Source organism: Danio rerio, chromosome 3 (assembly GCF_052040795.2).
Source record: "Danio rerio strain M-AB ecotype USA chromosome 3, GRCz13ab, whole genome shotgun sequence".
Lineage (NCBI taxonomy): Eukaryota > Metazoa > Chordata > Actinopteri > Cypriniformes > Danionidae > Danio > Danio rerio.
This window is the reverse complement of record NC_141023.1, coordinates 60,890,739-60,909,451: the sequence shown is the minus strand read 5'-3', so window position 1 is coordinate 60,909,451 and position 18,713 is coordinate 60,890,739. Positions and strand designations below refer to the sequence as shown.

Sequence of the window (18,713 nt, the reverse complement as noted above, 5' to 3'; positions counted from 1 at the left end):
CACACACACACACACACACACACATCGCGACAAGCAGAAGTTTTTCTTTCCATTTGCCGTGCGTTATTAAATTCCATAACACTCTCACCAGTCCTCACTCCTTATTTTCGTCTAATACCCCAGTTTATCACGGGAGCATGAATGAAATGTTCATGTGTTAAAGTGAAACTGCCGAACTGCAGTTAAAGTCAGGCATCCTGCTGATTTGATTCAGAAGGGCACTTTTTTTGTTAAATGGCTCACCGTCATTTCAAGGTGAAAGTCATCATAGCTTGGATAGAATAGTCCCAGCTCCCAACCCAACTTTGAGAATAGATTAACGGCGATATTTTTTTTTTATCGCGCGATAAGAGTCTCACATTAACGCCGATAACAGCCCACCACTAATATAAATGATTTTAATTTAATTCATTAATTATATATATTTTTAACAAACTACTTTTGTCCAATGACTTGCCTAGGTAACCTATTTAACCTAGTCAAGTCTTTAAATTGCACTTTAAGGGGAATTCCTGTGTCTTGAAAATAACTAAAAGGAGATGACCTCTCATCATAGCAAAGACAAAAGAAATCAGTTATTGCAAAACAGTAAAAACCTCTGTTAAACAGAACTTGGTAGTAGGGCTGTGAAATTAATCGAAAATCCGATTTCGATTTCAGCTTCTAACGATTATAAAAAAGCATTAATAGAGATAAACGATTGTTGCATCATATACCGCCCCCTTTCCAGTTGTACAAGTGTTGATCTGAAAAAAAAGCAAAAGACCGCATGATTCTGTGAGAAAGAGAAGCATGCAGTCAGCATTCGGTCGCATTCGCACACTGAGACGAGCAGAGCGCAGTCAGCGCACACATCTAAAGTCATCTTAACATGAGCGCTTTAATGGTCAAATTGGTGTCAAAACGCGGCGTTTAGTGATTATTCATATTAACCCTCATTTGTGTAATAAACAAACGAGTTGAGAATCAAAAGACATGCAAAAGAGAAACCATTAAAGAGACAGCGCGTGATAATCCTTCTGCTGCCTGTTTTTATGATTATTAATCATACATCAAATGGAGAACATGCCTCTCTGCTCTTGACTGAAGGACTTTTGTAGCTAAAATGTTTTTCTTACAGTGAAGATGCTTAAAGCACAATTTGTTTCATATTATTATTCTATTGTATTTATTTCTCTTTCCTTTGCAGGGTGGAAAATAACTGCATGCAGTTGAAGTCAGAATTACTAGCCCTCCTGAATATTAGTAGCCCCCTTCCTCCCCAATTTCTGTTTAATGGAAAGAAGATTTAATAGTTTAATAGAAGATAATAGTTTTAATTACTCATTTCTAATAACTGATTTATTTTATCTTTGTCGTGATGACAGCACATAATATTAGACTAAATATTTTTCAAAATACATGCATTCAGAATCAAAGTGTGATTTAGTGTTATTAGGCAGGTCATTGTGTAACAGTAGTTTCTTCTGCAGACAATCCAAAATATATATTGCTTAAGGGGGCTAATATTATAGACTTTAAAATGGGTTTCAAAATGTTTAAACCTGCTTTTATTCTAGCCAAAATAAAAAAAAAAAACCTTTCTCCAGAAGAAAAAAAATTAGGGGAAATACTGTTAAAATTCCTTGCTCTGTTAAACATCATTTGGGAAATACTTATTTAAAAGAAATTCTCTGGAGCGCTAATAATTTTGACTTTAACAGTAATCATTTTTAATAATCCTGATTACAATTATGACCAAAATAATCGTGATTATGATTTTTTCCAAAATCGAGCAGCCCTATTTGGTAGCTATTTTAAAAAGAATAACAAAACTCACAGAAGGGCTAATAGCGTTGTCTTCAACTGTAAATAAATCATAGTATTATAATGCAGTTTTCAATTCAAATAAATGATTATCATTTATTTGCAATATACAAATCATTACAGTAATGACAACCAGAGGCAGTTATTTAATAGCATTAATGTCCCAAACAAAAAGTCCTGATGGTGGCAGACTCAGACAGGTTTAGTGAGTTTCTGCAGAGCTGATTAACAGTGGTTGAGTCCAGATCAGGACAGCAGTGGATTTCTTTCACAGCGCTAGTCGTCTTGCTGGTGTTGTGAATAGAAACAGCAGTCTCATCACATAAGTAGTGTTTCCTCAGAGCGTCAGTGGAGATTAATGAGAGCTCAACCTCCCACCGGCCGGACCAGCAGGCCTCGCTCCGCTAATCCAGGCCTAGCGCTAGTGCGGCTCATCGCTCAGACACGAGAGGCTTTAGCACAATCACGTTTTTGCCTCGTCGGCACAGTTTTGACCCACTAAACTCATCTGCTTATCTGTAATCACGCTTTATAAGCTCAGGATGGAGGAGCAGAAACATAAACAAAAAAGTCTTCTTTCTGCTGAATGAGTTCAGTGAAGCCAGAAGCCGAAGAACTTACTGTGGGTTTCAACTGTTGACAAATTTTTATCGGCTAATATTTATTGATCAGCAATAATTTGAAAAACCAGATATGGATGGTTTATTGATTACATGAGTTATTATTATTATTATTATTTTTATTTATATGAGCTGCACATCTTTTGAATTAAGGTCATTGCACACTGAAACCAAAAAGTTTCATTTTTAAATATAAAAAACACTTGACAAACACATAAAAAACACACTTCACGTTGTGTCAATTACATTTAGACATTTACTGAAAATTTTGTCTGCTATTAAAAAAATGTTTAATCTTTTCACTTTTTTTTTTCATCCGAAAAAGCCTTTTGAGGGTTGTTTTGACAGTTCAGAGCCACCGTACAAGCGAAAGCCAAAAGATTTTAGGTGAAGTTTTACAAATTTATGTCAAGAGGAGTCAGGGGTGCCGCTGGCCGCTACTGAAGACGGGCGGTAGGTGGGGGTTGATCGAGGAGAGCGGTGGGGGACGGCGGGGGGGATGTGGATCGCGTATGAAAGTGAAGAAGGGGGTGGTTGGGGGGGATCGAGGATGACAGTGAAAAGCGGGGGGTGGATCGATCACGAATGAAAGTGAAGGGGAGGTGGGGTATGGATCGTAGATGAATAGGAAGAGGGGGGGTGGATCGCGGATGAAAGTGAAGAGGAGGGGGGGTGGGTATCGCGCATGAAAGTGGAAGGGGGTATGAATCGTGGATGAATATGAAGAGCTGGTGGGGGGGTATGGCAAGTGGATAAAAGTGAAGAGAGGATGTGGGTCACGGATTAAAAGTGAAGAGGGGGTATGTGGATCGCGCATGAAAGTGAAGGGGGGGATGGATCGCGGATGAATATGAAGAGCAGGTGGGGGGGTATGGATAGTGGATAAAAGTGAAGAGAGGATGTGGGTCGCGGATTAAAAGTGAAGAGGGGGGATGTGGACCGCGCATGAAAGTGAAGGGGGGATGGATCGCGGATGAATATGAAGAGCTGGTGGGGGAGGGGGTATCTCAGTCAATTTAAACAGTAAACTTTAAAGCTCAAGTTGTTTAGTGTTTTGTTTGGGTGATTGGGGACATGTGGGTCGTGAAACCCTACATACAAAGTATTAGAAACACTGCGAAACAAGACAGAAGCGCCACTCAAAATCAATGAGAGGCAGGGTTAAATGAGGGGCGGGGCCTGTCATCTGAAACCATGGAAACCAAACTAGGTCACTGATCACACTGTTTAAGACTGAAGTGCGTGTGTGTTTATATGTGCTGCATTTCCATATCAAAGATTCCGAAGGCTCACATCTCCTCTAATTGGTTTCCTCAGAGCGAGCATCAGCCGGGACCCCTTCTACGACATGCTGGCCACCAGGAAGAGACGCATCGCCAACAAGAAGTGAAGTCGGCGCCTGAGGACCACCTCTTCCCCGAAGCCTGTTCCCAGCGACACACACACTGCCTTCTGGGACGGCCCGCGTGTGTCTGACGGGTCGCAGCTGAAGAATTTAATGTTTATAGTTCCTCTCTCAGTGTTTCTCTTGGTATGAAAACACAGCTGTCCTGATCTGTTTGTGTTTGCATGGATGTCAGTGTGTGTGTGTGTGTGTGTACCCGCGCGGGAGACATTTCTGCGATGTCAGATAGAAAAAGCCATTTCGCTTCAGAGACGAGACCTGCGATCGTGGACATCCAGGCCTCAATAACCCTTCGTGGCCATTCTCTCCTTAAGGTGCTAGAAACTCACATAGATGCTAATGAGCCAATGCTAACGCTAAGTGGCGGTCTGGAGTCAGCTGGACTGATTTCATGTTGTTAGAAGTGAGAAACAGCAAATATACAACTCATAGGTTTAGTTTCTGTTGTAGATCAGAAGGTACCGGTCCATTACTCTTTCCGTTTTGATCTCAGGGTTATTTCCATGAAAGTGTTCTCAACTGAAAACCTTAAGTTTTGAAGTCCGCATGATTTAAAAGCTGCGATCGTTTATTTATTCAGCGGCGTACTTCAGAATTTCGCACGCACAAACTTGAGTGTGACCGCAACATAAGTGTTTTGAAGCAGGGTTGAAACTAGGCCCTCCAGGAACTTAGTTTGACGCTCCTGTCTAAGGGCAATAGGGATCAGGCCCGGCCCTAAGCAATTTAGCACCCTTGACAAGATTTCAGGTGGCGCCCCGTCACATCGCAGTAAATTCCACTGTATAGTCATAAGAAACTAAATAGCTTTTTGATCGACTACTACAAGCTGGGAAACGTCAGATAAATATGCCAAATGCAATTAACATTAATGCTGAATAGATTTAATATTTACGCATTTGCTTGAGGAAGGAATGATGGGGGTAGTTACATTACTATTACTATTTTCCATAACATCTATGTCTTTCCATAACATTAGCTCTATAGCACTATAGCTATTTATTGATTAGCAATCTGTCCAACGTTGGATGTAAAAATATAGGACAACAAATAGCTTCAAATGATAGAATACATAGCAAACATTAGAAAGTATTGACAATAAAATAAAAGGCTTAGCCTATTAAAATCAATGGCCTATACAGAAATTAAATAAAGCTATAAAATCTACTTCACTTTTAATTGTATTTGCATATTGATTATAGTTATTTAGTGAAGAGCAGCTAGTGAATCTCTCATTGTGTTCTGTTTGATAACAGAGGTGTTAATGTAAGAATGCACAGATCTATAATGAAGCATTTCACTACTTTATTAACGTTTTGTGCTCATTTAAGAGAAAATTAGTTGTGTTTAAAATAAAACACGCAGGACGAAGCCAGAAAAAAAAAGATGCACTTTTCCGACGCTCCCTTACGAAGACCTCCGCTCAGCGCGAGCTCTCCCGGCTGAACGCATATTGGCGAGGGGCTTAAATGGAACAGTGGTCATAATGTTGAGCGAAAAAAAAAAAGACAGCTGTGAAACATAACCAGCTTTGTCTTTTTGTAGGAAACACACTTTAGATCTTTTTAGAGTAAGAGGTTTTTGAGTTATTGCCGTCTATCGCTGAACGTGTCAGGCAGGCACGTGCACACATAGGGCTCATCCTGTGCAGTGCACATGCCCTTTTTAGTCTTGGATAGAAAGTGCCCTTCCAAAATGATCAAAAGTGCCCCCGCGACGCGGCACACCCTCTGTCCCGCCCTTCAGTAGGCGCGCGACAACACCGCTCTTGAGTATGCGCGCGACAACACAGCTGATCAGAACGCGCCCGACAACACCGCTCTTCAGTACGCGCGCAACAACGCGCGATGGTCTCTGCACGGGCCTGGTGTCAGGAATATCGAAAACAAAACCAACTTAACCACGCTCATTTCTGGCGGCCCTCTGGATGTACAGCGCCCTTAGCATTGGCCTATACTGCCTATGCCACGGGCCGGCCGTGATAGGGATGAGCCCTTCAGAATGGAGCGCAGCATGAGTCATGAATGGAAATGAATTTTAAGCTGAGGGAATCACTGCAAATTGTTGCCAAAAAGTACACAAAAAGTTTTAAGAATACCAAGGAAAATAGTTTGTGTCTTCAGTCGATCGCTGTCATGTGAACATCCCCGCAGATTATCTAGGTATGACGTTTAGATGTAATAGGAATGACTTTGCTTGCTTTTTTGTGTTCTCTTTCCAATATAGTTAAATATCTTTTATATTTATTTTCTTTTGTGGAATAAATGTATTCCACTCACCATCATCGGTAAACTATAGATATAAGTTATGTGTAAATATTGTAAACATGTGTCTTTTTTTTGAGTGTAAGTACAATCTGTAGCATATAAATCTACTGGCTCTGTAATGTTAGGGCTCTTCGCTCAGCAGCCTTAAACTGAAGTTCTTCTGTCAGGGAAAATCTACTTGTCATTCTGGAAAATGAAGGCTTTCTTTCTTTCTTTTCTACATTTCCAGTAGCGATTTATATGTGTTGTAAAATAAAGCCCTGTCTGAGGGGGCTATATTATCTCCAATGCTCTTTGGAGCTCCAGATGAATTTTTATATGTCTCTGTATAAGCTATTGGTCAAACTGTACATGAAATATGAACACATAAAACATTTATAAAGCTACAGCATTCAGGAGTGAGGTTTTTTACACACATCACACACACTCACATATCCATATTAAAGGATTCTGCTATCTCTCTCTCTCTCTCTCTCTCTTCAAATTGCCCTGAATCATACTCTTAGCTTTAACCTTTCTTTTAGGTTTGACCCTCTTTGACCGCCATCTGTTCCGGGACCTCACAATGCACAAATTAGGCACTGTAGTACAGTACACAGTAGTGGCTAAAAGTGTTGAGAATTACTTAAATATTGGAAATTGGAAAAGCTGGAAGGGCATCCCCTGCGTAAAACAATACTGGATGAGTTGGCGGTTCAATCCGCTGTGGCGACACCGGATTAATAAAGGGATTAAGTCAAAAAGGGGAAAAGGGGCGAGGTAGTGATGCAGTAGGTAGTGCTGCTGTCTCACAGCAAGAAGGTCGCTGGTTCAAATCTCAGCTCAGTTGGTGTTTCTGTGTGGAGTTTGCATGTTCTCCCTGCCTTCGCGTGGGTTTCCTCCGGGTGCTCCGGTTTCCCCCACAGTTCAAAGACATGCGGTACAGGTGAATTGGGTAGACTAAATTGTCCGTAGTGCATGAGTGTATGTGTGTGAATGTGTGTGTGGATGTTTCCCAGAGATCAGTTGCGGCTGGAAGGGCAAACTTGCTGGATAAGTTGGCGGTTCATTCCGCTGTGGCGACCCCGGATTAATAAAGGGACTAAGCCAACAAGAAAATGAAAAAACTAAGTCGAAAAGAAAATGAATGAATGAATTTGCATTCACTCCAGAATGTTCTGAAGAGTGCATAGTCTTTATTTGCCATGTAAATTAACTCAATCCTGAAAAAAAACTTCCCTCTGCATTTCATTGCTGTCATCAAAGAACCTGGTGTGATCATTTCAGTATTGGTCTTGTTAACTAAGGTGAGAATGTTGAAGAGCTCAAGGCTGGAGATCATCACGATTGATTGGGTTAGAATGGCAGACTTGACATGTTAAAAGGAGGGTGATGCTTGACATCAGTGTTGTTCCATTGTTGACCGTGAGGACCTGCAAAGAAACGTATGCAGCCATCATTGCATTGCTTACAAATGGCTTCACAGGCAAGGATATTGTGGCTACTGAGACTGCACCAAAATCAACTATTTATAGGATCATCAAGAACTTCAAGGAAAGAGGTTCAATTCTTGTTAAGAAGGCTTCAGGGCGTACAAGAAAGTCCAGCAAGCGCCATCGTCTTCTAAAGACGGTTCAGCTGCGGGATCTGAGTGACACCAGTGCAGAGCTTGATCAGGAATGGCAGCAGGCAGGTAAGAGCGCATCTGCAGGCACAGTGAGGCGAAGACTTTTGGAAGATGGCCTGGTGTCAAGTAGGGCAGTAAAGAAGCCACTTCTCTCTCTCTCAAAAAAAAAAAAACACATCAGGGATTGATTGATCTTCCGCAAAAAATTATGGCGAATGGAATGCTGAGGACTGGGGCAAAGTCATATTCTCTAGTGATGTGCGGATCGATACTAAAATATCGATATCTTTGATACCAGCTTTGTATGTTCTAGAATCAATTATCTCATCAAAATATCGATATTTCAATAATTTGGAGCAAATATGTAGTTTGTTGGAAATAGAAATACAGTGGAAAGTAAGTTATGTGTGTAATATGGCACTGAACAACTGCAGAGCACGCCAGCTAGCAACTCCAACTTACACCGCACATGTTGTTCAGTCATGCTATCATTGGATATGGTTGACCAAAAGCAAAGTTATGTTTGGAGATACTTCCTTAAACGATGCGATTTGTGACACGTGTAACAAAACAGTGAGGTACTGTGGTAATACCACAAACCTAATCAGACATCTACATATAAATCACAAGACAGAACAGGACAACGTCATGACTGGGCAGTCAGAAAAGGAGGAAAGGAGAGGCACAGATGCTGCTAGGGCGAGACAGACATCACTTTCAAAGTCCTTAGGTGCAGCAGGCAGGCACTATCCAGGTACAGAGGGAGAAAATCTGGTGATGTGGCTTTATTGTGGGGGCTTGGGTTTTTGTGACAATGAATACAGTATGTAAGTTGGCTCTTTTTTGGATGATAATTCTTCATCAATAAACAAGAATAAACTGTAATATGTATCGTATTCAGTATGAAGTGACACTTTTAAGTACACTACTTGTTATTTAAATTTTCCAAACAGTCATTTTTGGGTAAAGTATCAGTATCGGATCGGTATCACCGATACCTTCATTTTACTTGGTATCAGATTGGATAAGAAACCATTAGTTCTCCGATGAAGCCCCTTTCCGATTGTTTAGGGAATCTGGAAATAGGCTTGTTCGGAGAAGAAAAGGTGAGCTCTACCATCAGTCATGATGTCATGATGTCATCTGTGTCATGCCTACAGTGTCATGCCTGAGACTATTCTTGTGTGGAGTTGCTTCTCATCCAAGGGAGTGGGCTCTCTCACAATTTTGCTCAAAAACACAGCCATGAATAAAGGATGGTACCAAAACACCATCCAAAAGCAACTTCTTCCAACAATCCAACAACAATTTGGTGAGGAACAATGCATTTTCCAGCACGATGGAGCACCGTGCCATAAGGCAGTAGTGACATCTAAGTAGCTCAGGGACCAAAACGTTGAAATTTTGGGTCCATGGCCTGTAAACTCCCCAGTGTACACAATTTTACTCTCTCTCTTTCTCTCTCTCTCTCTCTCTCTCTCACACACACACACACACACACACACACACAATAAACTCGCAATTCTGACTTCATAACTCGCAATTCCGACTTAATAACTCGCAATTCTGACTTAATAACTCGCAATTCTGACTTAATAACTCGCAATTCTGACTTAACAATTTATATTTCTAACTTTATAATTATTATTTCCATTGTATTTATTTATTTATTTTTACTCAGTGGCGGGAACGAGCTTCCATAGATTTGTGAGCCGCTTTCCTCATGGGGACCAAAAAAAAAGAAAGAAAAAAAAGACTTGTATAACTATCCACGTGGGGACACAGGCCACACAATGTGACGAAATACCCGAATGTTTTCAATCTGGTTTGTGTCTTTGATAAAGTGCTGCAAGAAATCACAGATGTGCTGATCTTCAGACTGAGACTTTATGGACACAATAGGATTGCATGATTCATAAGTCCAAACTTGAAGCAACATCTCGTTGGATGTCACCACCGTCTGCCATAATGTTGACAGTACAGTACAGTAAGCTGGAATCCAGAAAAACAGTAATAGCTAATACAGAAAACAGTGAAAAGTGTGTCGATTATATAGCATGTAAATACAGTAGAATGAGCTTTTGGCCAATTACAAAATATTATAACTATGAAAAACATTGACCAAAAACATTTCAGGTACATAAATAACACAGCTGTTATTTGTGTATACAGTAATTACTGTTTTTAATGCAACACGTTTTAACCCGAGAAAAGTTTACAAAGAATGGTTACATTGTTTTGGTCCATGACAACGACATAATATTGCATCTCATCACAACTACTGTAGTTAGAACACTGTCAGTTCAGTTCTGTTCTGCTCAGGGCATTATATGGTCACACTGTACAATAAGGTTCATTAGTTAATGTTAATTAATGCATTTACTAACATGAACAAATAATAAACAATACATCCACTACTAGTAGTAGTGGTTCATTGTTAGTTCATGTTAACTCATGGTGCATTGACTAATGTTAACAAGCACGGACTTGGATGTTAATAATGCATTAGTAAATGTTTAATTATGCTTAATAAATGCTGTACATGTGTTGTTCATGATTAGTTCATGTTAGTAAATGCATTAACTAATGAACCTTATTGTAAAGTGTTACCCATTATATGTGCAATAATGGACCACAAAATCAGCCATTAAGGGTCATATTTTCTTTTTTTTTTATTAAGATTTGATTCATTCAATAATTAAATTTGCTGTTTGTTTAATGAACAATTCTTGAGTGTTTTTTTTTTTCTGACAACATGTTTAATCCACTTAAAGCTGTAACTTTGTTAACTCCATGTTGTCCGAACACCAATGGATTGTGTGGAATCCAGCATTTGTTTTACATTATAGCTAGATGTCAGAGGCGGTTCTAGCTTGAATAGCACCCTGGGCAAACATGTACATTCTAAAAAAAGTTTGTTGTTTTAAACCCAACTTTGGATAAATTATGGACAAAACCAGAACTGATGTTAATAAAAATATTAATACATATTATAAATCAAACTATTATTATCATTATTGTTGTTGTTATAAAATGTAATGTAATGTGTATTTATATAGCGCATTTATTGTGTATGGCCATACACCTAAAGCGCTTCACAATCATGGGGGGGGGGGGTCTATTCAAATCACCACCACTGTGCAGCATCCACTTGGATGATGCGATGGCAGCCACAGGACAACGGCGCCAGTGCGCTCACCAAACACTAGCTATTGGTGGAGTGAAGTGACAGTGATGGAGCAAATTCAGTGGATGGGGATGATTGGGAGGCCATGATTGTAAGGGCTGATAGAGGGACTTTGGCCAGGACACCTGGGTTACGCCCCTGCTCATTTACGAAAAGTGTCATGGGATTTTTAATGACCACAGAGAGTCAGGACCTCGGTTTAACGTCTCATCCGAAAGACGGCGCCCACTGACAGTTTAGTGTCCCCTTCACTTTTACTGGGGCATTAGGACTCACGCAGACCACAGGTTGGGCGCCCCCTGCTGGCCTCACTAAAGCCTGGTTTATACTTCTACGTCAAGTGACGGGCGTAACCCACGGTGCATGCAACGCGCGTAGCTGTGCATTTATACTTCTGCGCGCTGTCTCTGTTGGTCTGCATTAACACTTCCGAAACGCTTGTTGGCAGTGAGGTGTAAATGTTCCTCTGTGTCGAGTTTCTTCGCTGCTGTTTTGCTTTTCCTGAACTCTTCCGGGATGTACAAGTGGCTCAAACTCGCTCATTTTGAGGCAGGAACTGGCGGACGTGCAACAACTTTAACTATGAGGTAAACACAAAACAAAACTTTCCATCCGGAGCTCCTTCACGGGACTCTACACTTGTAAACAATCACTCCATCAGGCTCGCACCATTTACGCGGCTCTCGGTCCGCCCAGACTCGTCAACGCTACCAAGCCGACCAATCACAGAGCTTGCGCTACGCGTTGTTACGACATGTAGTTACATTTTTTGAGAGGTGCATGTTACGTTTTCGGTGCTGAGGCATGGCCCTTCGCCGTGGCCGTCGCTGACGTGCACCTCTCAAAAAATGTAACTACACGTCACAACGACGCAGAGCGCAAGCTCTGTGATTGGTTTGACGCAGAACGATAAATCAGCCTAAACACCACTTCCATCATCCAGGTACTGGCCACGCTCAGCCCTGCTTAGCTTCAGTGAGTACCGGTCTTGGGCTGCAGGGTGACATGGCTGTGGCTTATTATTATTCTAAATAAATAACAGAAATCAATCCTAAATGCAACTGGAAAACAATGTAAAGACAAAACTGGAGAGATATGCTAGGATCACTTGAGAAATCTTTTGCATGAATATTAATTATGACCATTCTATAAAATACGAAAAAAAAAAATGTTTTAAAGAATTATCTGACCATCTTAGACTCGACTCAAGGCCGAGAATTAATGTAGTCTTAAGCTCATGGAAGGGACGAACAGGCTTGCATGATCCCATCCACATCAATGGGATGGTCGTTGAGCCTGTCTCATCCTTTAAGTTCCTGGATACCCATCTCAAAGGACCTTTCCTGGACCACCAACTTCTTCAGCCTGATCAAGAAGGCTCACCAGCGCCTATTTTTCTTAAGGCAACTTAAGAAGAATTAGCTTTCATCAGCCGTCTTGATGAACTTCTACTGCTGCACAATAGAGAGCATCCTGACCAACTGCGTCACAGTGCGGTATGGAAGCTTCTCTGTTGCTGAGCGTAAGGCACTGCAGCGGGTGGTGAAAACTGCCCAACGCATCACAGGGGCCAGACTGCCAGCCATTGAGGACATCCAGAAGAAAGACTGTCAGCACCGAGCACACAGTATTCTTAGGGACACCTCTCACCCTGCTCACAGACTGTTTTCTCTCCTGCCTTCTGGCACTTCAGGCTCCCCTGGACAAAAACCAGCAGACTGAGGAACAGCTTTTTCCCCAGAGCTGTCTCCCTTTTGAACTCTGCCCCTCACTGACTCTTCTGCCCCCCTAATACACCCCCCCCCACTCTCCTTTAACTTATACTCCTCACAATCACTGCACTATTTATTATTTAGTTTATCAAGATTCTTTGGATTCATCTTCAATGCCTTCTCCATCTTACCCCAGACATGCTCAATGATGTTCAAATCTTGTGAGTGGGCTGGCCAATCCTGGAGCAGTTTCACCTTCTTTGCTTTCAGTAACTTTGATGTGGAGGCTAAAGTATAAGAAGAGTGCTATCCTGCTGGAGAATTTGCCCTCTCCTGTGGTTTGTAATGTAATGTGCAGCACAAATGATCTTGATCCCTCAGGCTGTTGATTTTGCCATCTACTCTGCAGATCTCTCGCACGCCCCATACCGAATGTAACACCAAACCATGATTTTTTCTTCACCAGACTTGACTGATTTCTCTGAGAATCTTGGGTCCATGCAGGTTCCAATAGATCTTGTGCAGTATTTGTGATGATTGGGATGCAGTTCAGCAGATGATTCATGGGAAAAATCGACCTTCGGCCACTTTTCCAAATGATAAGATAAGAAGTTATGATTTTTTTGCTTGTACACCTGGGATCAACAACAAGACTTTTGTCAGGTAGTGTATACAGTAAGTTGACACCAATCTATGTCACCGGTTGAAACCTAAAGTGGTGATAAAATAAATGGAAAGAATCTTTAAAAAGGTCTTAAAAGGTATTGCGATTAACTCTCTTATTCATGTATACACCCCGTGTAACAATTTATTATAATTGTTTTATAATCATATTAGAATTTGTGTGGTCCAATGTGTTTTAAATGACCAGAATCAAGTAAAATGACTTAAAATGAAGTGATTTTAGCATGCCAAAGTGCGATTTCTGCCTATTAAATGTATGTTCCTATAAGAACAAAATTGTGGAAACGTATGACTTTTTAAAAATATCTTCATGGAACATAATCTTTACCTAATATGCTCATGATTTTTGGCAAAAAAAAAAAAATCGATCTTATTTTTGGCTATGTAAGACTGGTTTTGTGGTCCAGGGTCTCATTTGTGAGATTCATTGTATTTGTTTTTCTCCTTTGCATTTGTCCCATTATTAGTACATGCTGATGTGTTAACTAAGCTCTGTAGGTATAATAAGCACAATCTCTGCACTTGTTTACAAGTCATTATAGTCCTCTATATAAGAATACAGTTTGATATGAGCAGATATTACGCAGCATTTCTATTACAAACACATTTTGGATTATTTGTAAAAGCAGTTTGATGAAGGCTAGTGGTCAATAATGGCTACAATTCATATTCATATAAGCACCGTAAATGTTTTTACACAGATGGAGAGCCGATCCTCCCTATACACACATTACACAATTTGAGCAGGGCCCCGAAAGCCTCTTTGTTTATAAAGATTTAATGAGGGCTGCGAAAGAAATAGAGTTTTTATATCTTCACTATAAACTGATTATGAAAATGGATGCATTCCTTTGCTTTAAAGCCGTGTGCTGTTGTTTCTCCAACTCAGTCAAATCATGTACTGTGAATTGATGTTAATTGAGCTTGATGCTAATAAAGAGACGCTGTTTGTCTGGTGGATTTTACAGACTTGATTTGAAAAGGAAACAAAGACAGCTTAAACTGAAGCTTCTGTCATCATTTAGATCATCTAACCTGTTGTGTTGAACACAAAATAAGATATTTTGAGAAATTCTGGAAACCTGTAACCATTGACGTTCATATACAGTCAAGCCCGAAATTATTTAGTCCCGGGGCAAATTCTAACTTAGAGCTACAGTACTTTTATCTAACCAGCAAGTTTTTTTTTTTTTTTTTTTTTTTTTGAATCGGAAAGGCAAAATTTAAAACAATGTAAGACAATAGTAAGATAAATTCATCATTGTGGAAAATAAGACATCATTGTGGAAAAATAAATATATTTCTCAGCTTTTATTTACCTTTGGACAAAAAGTGGGATGTCCAAAATTATTCAAACTCTTTGCAAACTGTCAGTTTATTGGAAAATCCGAAGTTCTATGCCATTCTGAATATTCCAAGCTGTTCTAAAGCATCTTACACAATTAAGGTACGTGAGCTGTCACTGGAGTGGTTCCTTTTCAACAGGTACAAATTTGTACCTAAAGATCCATATTGATACCTCAAGGGTACATATTAGTACCTAAAAAGTACAAACATGTTCCTCTTAAAATTTTTAGGCATTAATATACACTTTTGAGGTACCAATATAGACCCTTTAAGTACAAACGTGTACCTTTTGAAAAGGTACCACCCCAATGACAGCTCGGGAACCTTCATTTCTGAGAGCGTAATTGTCATGATCCACTGAGAACAGCCGTTTTAATCAACTCAATTGGTGGAAAATAGAAGTTCTCTGCTGTTGGTTTGTGTCCTGACTAAGACAAAGGACCTCATCGAGGATATGTGGCTACGCCACCAAGAACAACATCCCCACTGCTCAACATACAGGTTGAAACCGAATGTTTTGGGGAGTGTTTTTCAGCCGGTGGACCAGGGAACCTAATCACAGTAAATGGCACCATGAACAAGAAGCAATACATCAAAATTCTCAACAAAAACATTAGGCAGTCTGTAAAGAAACTAGGCTATGGGCACCAGTTGACATTTCAGCACTACAGCAACCCAAAACACACAGTAAAAGTGGTGAAGAAATGGTCAAAAACGTTTTTGCAGTGGCCCAACCAGAGTACCGACAATATCCAATTGAGAATCTGTAGAGGGAGCTAAAGATGAGGGTGATGACAAGGAGACCCTTCAAGCTGAAAGAGTTAGAGCTCATCACTAAAGATGAATGCATAAAATACCAGTGGAGACATGCAAAAAGGCTGGTCTGCTTATATAGGAAGTGTTTGATTGCTGTAACAGCCAAAAAAAATATATATAGCTTTTTATTGATTATTAAAAATAGTGTGAATAATTTTGGACAGGGGCGACGCAGTGGCACAGTAGGTAGTGCTGTCGCCTCACAGCAAGAAGGTCGCTGGGTCACTGGTTCGAGCCTTGGCTGGGTCAGTTGGCGTTCCTGTGTGGAGTTTGCATGTTCTCACTGCGTTCGTATGGGTTTCCTCCGGGTGCTCCAGTTTCTCCCACAGTCCAAAGACATGCTGTACAGGTGAATTGAGTAGGCTAAATTGTCCGTAGTGAATGAGTGTGTGTGGATGGATGTTTCCCAGAGATGGGTTGCGGCTGGTTGGGCATCCGTAAAAATGTGCTGGATAAGTTGCCGGTACATTCCGCTGTGTCGACCCCGGAATAAAAAAGGGACTAAGCCGACAAGAAAATGAATGAATGAATGAATAATTTTGGACATCAAAGGTAAATAAAAGCTGAGAAATACATATTTTCTACAGTGATGCCTCTTAGACAACATCTTATTATTTTTTGAAAGAAGTCTGTGTCATTTCTGATAAAAACAAACAAACAAAAAAAACAATAAAAGCAAAATAAACTTGCTGGTTGAATAAAGGTAACGTTAAGTCAGAATTTGCCGCGGGTCTGGATAATTTCGTGTTTGACTGTATATTTGCACGATGGAAGTCAAAACCTTCTACCGGTTTAAAACATTCTTCAAAATATCTTCTTTTGTGTTAAAAAATTCATACACATTTTTTTTCGATTTGAGGATGAGAAAATGGCAAATTAAATGTCACTGAATTTATTTAAACTTACAAATGTCAGTGTTGGTTTGAGTTCTCACTTAGATACAGTTAGTTATGCATTAAACATTAACAATTAGGAAAGTAATTTAACTGCTTATCAGTATAATATATTCTGTTACATTCTGTCAGTGTTAAAAGCAACACTGAATGTTAATAAGATTAAAAAAACATCATAATGACTTTAGTAAGTGTGTTTAAGACACTGTTAAGAAAACAACTTTCATATTGTTACGAAAAAAGATAAGAGATTTGATCACCCAAAATGAAAATGTACAACCCCTCATATGGTTTCAAACCTTTATGAGGTTCTTTTCTTTTCTGTTGAACACAAAATGTGTTATTTTGAAAAATGTTAAACCTGTAACCATTGACACGCATACAGTTGAAGTAAAAATTCTTAGCCCTCCTATGAATTACATTTTCTATTTCAAATATTTCCCAAATGATGTTTGACAGAGGAAGAATTCCAAATTTTTCACAACATTTCCTATAATATTTTTTCTTCTGGCGAAAGTCTTATTTGTTTTATTTCGGCTAGAATAAAAGAGGTTTTTCATTTATTAAAAAAAAAAAAAAAAACATTAAGGTCAAAATTATTAGCCCCCTTAAGGATTTTTTTTTCAATTGTCTACAGAACAAACCATCGCCATACAATGACTTGATTAATTACTTTTACTTACATAATTAACCGAGTGAAGCTTTTAAATGTCACTAAGTTAAATACTAGTATCTTGAAAAATATCATGTAAAATATTATTTACTGTCATCATGGTTTAGACAGAAGAAATCAGGTATTAGAAATTAATTATTGAATATATTATCTTTAGAAATGTATTTCAGTTATTGGAAAACAAATGTACAGGAAGGCTAATAATTCAGGAGGGCTAATAATTCTTCAACATAATGAGTAATGTTATATCTTTCATTTCTTAGTATGGAAGTCATTATCTTATACCCGTCCCCAACATTCTTCAAAATATCTTCAACTGGATCAAAATGCTTTTAAATCATTTGATGGCAAGTAAATGTCAAGTTAAATTTCATTTAATTCATTTACATTGAATTAATGATCCCTTTGACATACATAGTAGGAAAAACAAATACTATGAAAGTCAATGGTTACAGGTTTCCAACATTCTTCAAAATATCTTCAAATTGATCAAAACATTTTTGAACCATTTGATTGCGAGTAAATGTCAAGTTAAATTTCATTTAATTCATTAAAATTTAATGAATAATCCCTTTGACATACATAGTAGGAAAAACAAATACTATGAAAGTCAATGGTTACAGGTTTCCAACATTTTTCAAAATATCTTTAAATGTAACAAAACATTTTTTAAAACTATTTTAGAGCGAATAAACATCAAGTTAAATTTCATTTAACTCATTTAAATTGAACGCATAATCCCTTTGACATACATAGTAGAAAAAACAAATACTATGAAAGTCAATGGTTACAGGTTTCCAACATTTTTCTAAATATCTTTAAATGTAACAAACATTTTTAAAAACTATTTTAGGGCGAATAAACATCGTTTAATTTCATTTAATTCATTTAAATTGAACGCATAATCCCTTTGACATACATAGTAGGAAAAACAAATACTATGGAAGTCAATGGTTACAGGTTTCCAAAATTCTTCAAAATATCTTCTTCTGTGTTCAACAGAAGAAAGTCAAACAGGTTTGTGACAAGTAAACAATGAATTAAGAATGACAGAATGTTAATTTTTGGGTGCACTGTCACTTTAACTCCACATGTTAGCAGTGTGAATTGCTACAAACTGAAATCCTGCAGCGCCGCCTGCTGGACCTGCACTCTCACTGCAGGACAAGAGCTTTACCATTTATTCACTCATTCAGTCAGTCCGTCTGCTGGCGTGTGCATGTGTGTGTGTGTGTGTATGTGTGTGTTTCAGCAGGGTGAGGATGACACCTGGTCGTAGTCGGGACACTTAAGCAGGGCAGGGTAACTGGCGTTCATCTGGAGCGAGGTGTCACTGGACAGGTCTGATGGGCTGCGTCCTCGTGTCCAGGCCTCGGGGTGCAGGAACTGGCCTGAATAGTCGGAACAGTTGCTCAGCCGTGGCCGGTAGAAGCTCGGGTGAGGCTGGTAAATCTCTTCTGCTGTGTAGCGCTTCATGAACAGGTACACGGACATCACACCTGCACTCTGAACACAACACAACACACACAGGAACTGGGAAAATGCTCTTCAATGAGGCAAAAATTAGATGGTACGATGTGCTTAATATAACTAAACGCTTTAAGAAATGTATTTATAAAGAGCAAAGATATACAGTTTATTTAAATATATTCGATGTATAAAGAAGAACATGAGCATGCTAAATGGCATTTTATGCA

The 18,713-nt window shown here is 39.3% G+C and overlaps 3 protein-coding genes and 1 long non-coding RNA gene across 9 annotated transcripts in view; 2 read left to right on the top strand and 2 right to left on the bottom strand.

The window, feature by feature from the left end:
• cyth3b (cytohesin 3b) overlaps window positions 1-6,484 on the top strand; it is a 100,048-nt gene extending 93,564 nt beyond the window's left edge. For 2 of the 4 annotated variants that reach the window (XR_015481373.1, XR_015481372.1), the window contains exons 13-14: window positions 3,744-5,446; window positions 5,706-6,484. Coding sequence is in view for 2 of the 4 variants with exons in the window: in XM_087245317.1 (XP_087101443.1) it covers window positions 3,744-3,816 (73 nt within the window). In the remaining 2 variants the exon portion in view is untranslated. Of the gene's footprint in view, window positions 1-3,743 lie in introns of all 4 variants that reach the window. The other 2 variants (XM_087245317.1, XM_087245316.1) reach the window with 1 other exon arrangement.
• The window catches only part of prkcab (protein kinase C, alpha, b), a 624,299-nt gene that overhangs the window by 241,182 nt on the left and 364,404 nt on the right, over window positions 1-18,713 (bottom strand). The window lies entirely within an intron of this gene.
• On the top strand, window positions 13,041-18,455 carry LOC147846090 (uncharacterized). Its single transcript, XR_015481406.1, has 3 exons — window positions 13,041-14,734; window positions 14,773-17,601; window positions 17,773-18,455. It is a non-coding gene; the product is annotated as an uncharacterized LOC147846090 (long non-coding RNA).
• Window positions 17,553-18,713, bottom strand: part of cacng5b (calcium voltage-gated channel auxiliary subunit gamma 5b) — a 28,539-nt gene continuing 27,378 nt past the window's right edge. The window contains exons 6-7 of the mRNA XM_087245321.1: window positions 17,789-18,522; window positions 17,553-17,617 (exon numbers count right to left, since the gene is read on the bottom strand). Of these exons, the coding sequence (XP_087101447.1) occupies window positions 18,265-18,522 (258 nt within the window). The 3' untranslated portion in view covers window positions 17,553-17,617; window positions 17,789-18,264. The remainder of the gene's footprint in view (window positions 17,618-17,788; window positions 18,523-18,713) is intronic.